General features: G+C 38.2%; 1 protein-coding gene and 1 long non-coding RNA gene across 2 annotated transcripts; one reads left to right on the top strand and one right to left on the bottom strand.

Moving 5' to 3' along the window:
* Positions 1–609: 609 nt before the first annotated feature.
* Positions 610–4596, bottom strand: LOC113283488 (formin-like protein 6). Its single transcript, XM_026532765.1, has 4 exons — positions 3021–4596; positions 2734–2933; positions 2118–2359; positions 610–1919 (listed from the first exon to the last, which is right to left on the bottom strand). Exons 1-4 carry the CDS (start codon positions 4457–4459, stop codon positions 1122–1124), a joined length of 2679 nt encoding a protein of 892 aa, XP_026388550.1. The 5' UTR covers positions 4460–4596; the 3' UTR covers positions 610–1121.
* Positions 4319–5277, top strand: LOC113283489. The gene is made up of 3 exons (XR_003327504.1): positions 4319–4460; positions 4541–4605; positions 4971–5277. It is a non-coding gene; the product is annotated as an uncharacterized LOC113283489 (long non-coding RNA).
* Positions 5278–6160: the final 883 nt, after the last annotated feature.

The raw sequence follows: 6160 nt of genomic DNA, 5'->3' as shown, positions 1-6160 counted from the left end.
ATAAAACCGAAGCAACGAGGAAAGAACTCCCTGGGAATAGAAAAGAACTGTGATAAAACCACGGAACTGTGAGCTAGGATGACGAAAAGAACTCAACTAATCTGTGCAGGTCAGAATGAAGAAACCCAACTCTCGATTATGTATGAATTTCATTTCTGCATTTTTTTTTTCAAGCCATCTTCATTTCCATTTGTTACTGTTGGAAAACCAAAAATCATTTTGTTAATCATTTGCCCGGAAACCCTAGGATTCTACAGAATCAATTCATCGGATATTAGAACATTTGATTACAAACACCTCTGTATGTTTCAAACTGAAATTTCAAGTGGCGTAGAATGGCATAAGAGAATGCAATTGTATTGAGTTATGACCTAAATTTTATCAGGATTAATGATGTACACAACTAGATCCATACATATAGTATTTTTTCTTTTTTTAACACTATTTTGGGTTAGTACTGTCAGAAATGAGCACGGATAAGTCATAAGTGATAACTACATAGAAAACACTACAGAATTTAATGAACACGGGAATGGTGAAGTGGTAATGACTAATGTGAACTACTACACTAGAGAGCAAACAAGCCATGGAAGAGATTCAATGTTTCTCTTTTTTTTTTTTTTGAATGGCTTCCATTACAGCAACGCTTTATTTACTTAATATACAAAAAAGAGTACATGTTTGTCGTTCCAGCTATAAGAGATGATGGTTCCTGAAGAAACTACATATTAGCATTGTTAATTCTTACTAGAAATTACATACATATTTCTACAAGACTACAACTTAGGATCACTTATACTTCGGAAATGTTGTCGCTGGGGTTTTAGAATCCTGAAAAGTCATTTATTTGAAGATAATCCTTCATGGATTGTTTGATCTTCCGCTGACGATGTCCAGTCATCTGTCATTTTATTCCAGAAGCCATGTTTGTGTAATTTCCAAACTAATGCCTATACCAGAATCTTCGTCTTCACTAGGAGTTCCTTGTAGATACATCTGTTCCTTTGGCTTGCCCAGAAAAGATATTAGGCTCGTGTATGGGGTCTTTGACAAGTAATTTTGTATGGAAATTTGGAACTGTAAAGATCATTCATGTGGCTTTCCAAAATCTTCATGGAACTCTATGGAGATGAGCTGTCATCATCTGAACTTTCTACTTGTCTTCTATGAAATCTATTTAGAATTGGTAGTGAAATGTTAGAGGGCATGCGGAACGAACTAGCAGACCCAACCATTACTTTATCGTGCATTGTCCCTACTTCCCTGCACACCCGATCTAATATTGCAAGGAAATCTCTGACAATCACGAAGATTCTGAAAGGATGAGCACCTTCCTTTGTTGTGTCACCATGGAAATACTCCGTTACCTCCTTTACATGTGATGATGCTCTTTTCTCATAGGCCTTAACTCTAAGTATTTCTTGCTCAGCTTCGAAAAGAAACACTTTCATCGCCTCAAAAAATTTCCTCCCTTTTGCATCTGATTTCTCATATTGCATAACCGACCTGATTTTGTTGAGCCCCATTTCAAGTTTGGACACGTAGCTGCTTAGAACATCCGAGTCCATTCCTGCTGCTTTCTTGACATCGCCAAGATCTTTGCTCAGCCCTGCCACAACCTGTAAACCTTGTTTCCTGAAGTCATCTTCCTTCTTTTGTGGGTGAGATTTGTTAGGAACCATCTCAGGTGTAGGATCAGAACCTGCACCTTCGGATCTGGTAATCTCTTGGACCACAAAATGGAGCAATGTGGTTTTTCCATCGACTCCTTTTATGTCCACTAGTTTTAGAAGTGTATCAAGTTTAAAAGATTTTGCATCTCCTCTGTTGGTGCCCACATTCATCCTGTTTCCTGTTCGGAGAACTGCTTCAAGTAGTTTCATGAACAACCTACTGTTTTTTAGCTCTTCACATGCTACCTGTAAAATGTGAAGGATCATGAATTTCTTTAGTTGATCAGAAACCTAGTAAAAAACTGGTGATGGAATTTCATAACCTTATAGCACTCTGCGTCAATTCCGCTTGAATTTGCGAGTATCAGAGAAATTCAATAAGATATTGCACAGGTAATTGTTAAATTTTTAACACACATCAATTAGAAGTCAGTGGAAACGTACCTCTAGGGTTTCAAAAGACTTGGTCAAATATTTTACTTCTGTTTCAAAATTGGCTCTATAGACCATGGCGTCTACTCTTTTAAAGGCAAATGGTATTTCTAATACAGCCTTGAGGAATTGTTCTGCAGATCCTAATCTTGTCACATCACCGTTGTAGTCCCTCAGTTTTAGTTCTTCCTCTTTGGTTGGAGCCATCTTTACCAATGTTTCAAGAAGCTCAGAACCCAAACCTTCAGGATTACCTAAATCACCAATAAATGTACTTGTTATGTGCAGTCGGAAAAAAAAAAAGGATAACACTGAGTATTTTTGTTTCTATCACTTGTCTTTGTGGTTTAACTGATTGACATCCTTGATATCTTGGCCTATCATACTGAATGTGTTGTGTCCATTGCATGTCAAACTTGAGTTTGTGGAATAAGCATTTTTTCTATCATATGAGTTGACTTAATTGGGGCTAAACCTTTACTTGTGGTTCATGTTAGATACCCTTCAGATAATTTTAAAAAGAAAGAAATGATCTCATTGCGATTGCTGTTCTTCTTTTTGCTAACATTCAATGGTACTATTAATCATGCATCTTTAATAGATATGGGAAAAAAATCTGAACACTCACCATCTAAAAGTGCTTCTGTTACCTCGTCTCGGGTTACATTTAATGCCCTTAGTAGTATAGCTATATTCTGTGATTTCTTTGGATCCAATACCCTGTTCTCAGCTTCGACAGGAGGGAGAACTGATTTTCTAGTTGTGTCTTTCTCAAATCCGCTTGTTTGATTGCAGCCAAAAAGTGTCTCAATCATATCCTCATTCAATCTGAAAATAAAGGTCAAGGAATGTATGAATTATTATCATGCAATCAGCGAATTTACGGCTCATTATCATACATGGCAGACTACTTACTGAAAAGAGCTTGATTTCATTTGATCCCAAACCGTTGCTTTATCTGAACTTGCTCGGACCTTATCCCAGTGTAAAGGTTTTAACCTGGGTTTACCTCCATCTTTCTCGTCTATCGAATTAGGTGGTTCTGAACTGCTTCGTTGTATCGATTCTACAGCCGGTGTCGGTATTTCTGCACAATGATTCCCTTTCGGGGTAAACATAGATTGGGACCTGTGCAATTCCTGAACTGACATAGGCTTAGTGCTCGTCCATAAAGATCTTACTTTCAGTGGAGTTATTGGCACTGGTGGAGGTGGCGGCGGTGGTGGTGGTGGCAGTGGTGCTACTGGAACATTAGCTGCTCGCGGTGCTGTTCCATTTAATGAATGAGCAAGAACTAAATTTGGTGGTGGAGAAGGTGGTGACCGAGATTTCGCTCTCCTCTTGGATGGCGACGGAGTCTTTGGTTGGTCATATAATTCACGCGCTTGATGTGCTGGTGGCGGCGGCAGTCGTGGTGAGTATGAAGATGGTACAATGGCGAGCTTTACATCAGGAGAAGAATTTGAAAGACGTGATCTTGGAGATGATCTTCGTGACTGTGGGGTCGATCCAGTTGTATTAGTTGGTCCTCTAGCATCACTAGTTCGAGAGAGAATCATGTAATCATTGTTCCCCACGGCTGACACCTGAGGGTTGTTAAGTGGGTCCTCATCAGAAGATGATCTCGCAGAAGCAGAAGTTCTCCGTGAAGCTCCATTCCAAATGGGTGTTGGAGAAGTTCTACCGACTGTTCTACTTAATGGTGGTAATGGCTGTAGATCAGGACTTGGACGGTGAAGCTCTGAGTTACGTAGAGAATTTAGCTTGTGATAAGGAGATTTGCTTTCTTCATTTGCTTCACCACTATTTCTCCTATTTGAAGTAGACTCCACTGCTGCAATATACTGAAGATCAGAAACAGCAGGGGGCAAAGATTCCTGTGGGAACTGCTGGGAATGTTTACCAACAAGTTCCTTTGATTCGACTGAATGTGAATCCCGATATCGGTACAAGAAGAATCCCAATGCAGAAAGCATTCCCAGCGTAACCAACGCCACAGATACCGCAATTGCTACTTTTTTGGTTTGTTTTGGGGGTTGAGTTGCAATTGGAACCGCAGTAGAGACATCAGCAGTATCAGGAGGAGTTGGTGGTATTGGTTGGTTTTGATCTACAGCTGGTCCAGCTGGAATTTCTGGAAGGAAAGGATGCTCCGGGTTATCATCTGAATATTCTGGTGGAGGTTCAATCGGAGAAGGTGGAGGTATAAAGTTATCAACTGGAAATAATGGTTGGTGTAGAATTCTCCTATGAACGTCATGTATACCACTGTTTTGGATGACAGCTATCCCTCTTGAAAGGTCTATAACAGAAAACAGAAGAAAAATGTGTAGAAGCTGAAGAAGAGCTTTCATGGTTGTTTTAGTCTCCCTCTCTCTCTCTCTATTGATTTTTCATTATGGGTTTGTTTCCCAATTCTGATTACTGTCCTTCAGGTAAGAGGAAGCCTCCAATGGCAGCAAGATATGGATTCTCTGCTGATTCAGCAATAGCAGCATTTGTAAGTCTCTAGTTTTTTCCTTCAATTATTCTTTGGATTATTGTTTTTCTTTCTTGTTGAAAAGAATTTTTCTGTCATTGGACTGTTAAGTGAGTCACTATTGAAAGTTGCTTTAGTGGTGGGCCGGTAATCAATGGCCAAGATTTTATCAATCAGACTGCTTTTTGTGGTTATGTCTGAAAATGAAATTTGATAGTCAGCCAGTCCAGAAAAGTGTGAAATGGTCCACGTTATAGGCGGTGCAGATCAATTTCTGTTCCCCTGTAAAAGAATCTACTTTAGTTTTTGCTTAAACAAGTAATTTCTTTTTTGTTGCGGTTTTTTTAGTTAATTAAATACTACTGTGTTTTTTGTAATGGTTGCAGATTGCAGAAGGAATCAAAATGATGATAATCAAGTTGTCTTGATTCTCTTGAATTAATCACCTTACAGCAGGAAAAAAATAATTAAGGAAAAATGTTTTTTTTTTTTGTTGTGTTGTGGCTGACTTGAGCAATGACCAAATAATACTTTCTGAAATCTTAAGATTCTCCTTTAGTTTAGAAACGTAAGTAGTGTTTAACGTTCCTCATGCCGATTTTGTTTGTTGTTGGCCGTGAATTTCCCCTGGATTAGAGAAGTTTAGGAAAATGAGAACCAGCCCAGTTGGATGCAATAGAATCAAATTTTGGTTGTTTCTATTTATTATTTTCACTAGGTTGCACATGCATGTTTATTACGTTATTTTTGTCGAGGTAAATGTTAAAAGCTAAGAAATTTGTCTCCACTGATATGCCAAGCAAATCCTAAGTTTATGTTGGTATTGCGGAACAACTTTTCCGGTTTCTTCACTTTTCCGTTCGTTAGTGTGGAAACTGGAAAGTAATAAATTTTCTGGTAAAGATGCCTATTATAGAAAGGTAAGTTCTACAAAGACAAGGTAAAAGATTTTCGTATTTGTTTATATCAATTTATTTTCAGTTTGAAGGCAAAAGATTGAACTTGTAAACCTTGGGGATGGGCAAAAGTACTGTTTAACATGGAAGAATGTCTGGTTTGTGTATTTACTTTGCCTTCTCCTCCTCTCTGGTTTCACACGTTGAAATGGCATTTACTTTCTTCTTTAATATTCATTCTTTTTGCTTGCTTTATTCAGGATTTTTTTCTTCACAAGGGGGTTTCATTTTCTTTATTTTCGCTTTACTCAATACCCAATTACCCACCACAAGTAACGCATCCATCTAATTCTGTCACTCACTCTTATCTGATCTTTTTGTCTGGCAAGAGCAAAAGCTATGAATTTTATAGATGAAGTCTTATACATTCTTCTATCAGTTGCAAGTCAGTATATGGACTTCCTTGTACAATGATTTATTGGAAATTGCTCATATCAACGAGAAATAAGTCTTGTTTGGGCCCTTGAAACCATAATAGTCATCATTATATTGGCTTATACAGCTAATGCTTAAACATGGAAGACTATTTTTTTCTTCCTCCACACATTGTAATTTATACTCCGTAGATACCGAAGCTGCAAGGGTGAGGAGAGTACTAGTGGATCCCATATATGAATAGT

This window comes from Papaver somniferum, chromosome 5 (genome assembly GCF_003573695.1).
Source record: "Papaver somniferum cultivar HN1 chromosome 5, ASM357369v1, whole genome shotgun sequence".
Lineage (NCBI taxonomy): Eukaryota > Viridiplantae > Streptophyta > Magnoliopsida > Ranunculales > Papaveraceae > Papaver > Papaver somniferum.
The sequence above is the reverse complement of the archived record's forward strand: the minus strand, read 5'-3'. Positions and strand labels throughout refer to the sequence as shown.

Bases quoted from the DNA above. Each gene is read 5' to 3' on its own strand.
- LOC113283488 (XM_026532765.1), bottom strand. From the start codon at position 4,459: ATGAAAGCTCTTCTTCAGCTTCTACACATTTTTCTTCTGTTTTCTGTT. The intron at 2,934-3,020 runs GTAAGTAGTCTG...CTTTATTTTCAG, and splicing joins ATGAAATCAAGCTCTTTTCA to ATTGAATGAGGATATGATTG. The intron at 2,360-2,733 runs GTGAGTGTTCAG...TTGGTGATTTAG, and splicing joins AACAGAAGCACTTTTAGATG to GTAATCCTGAAGGTTTGGGT.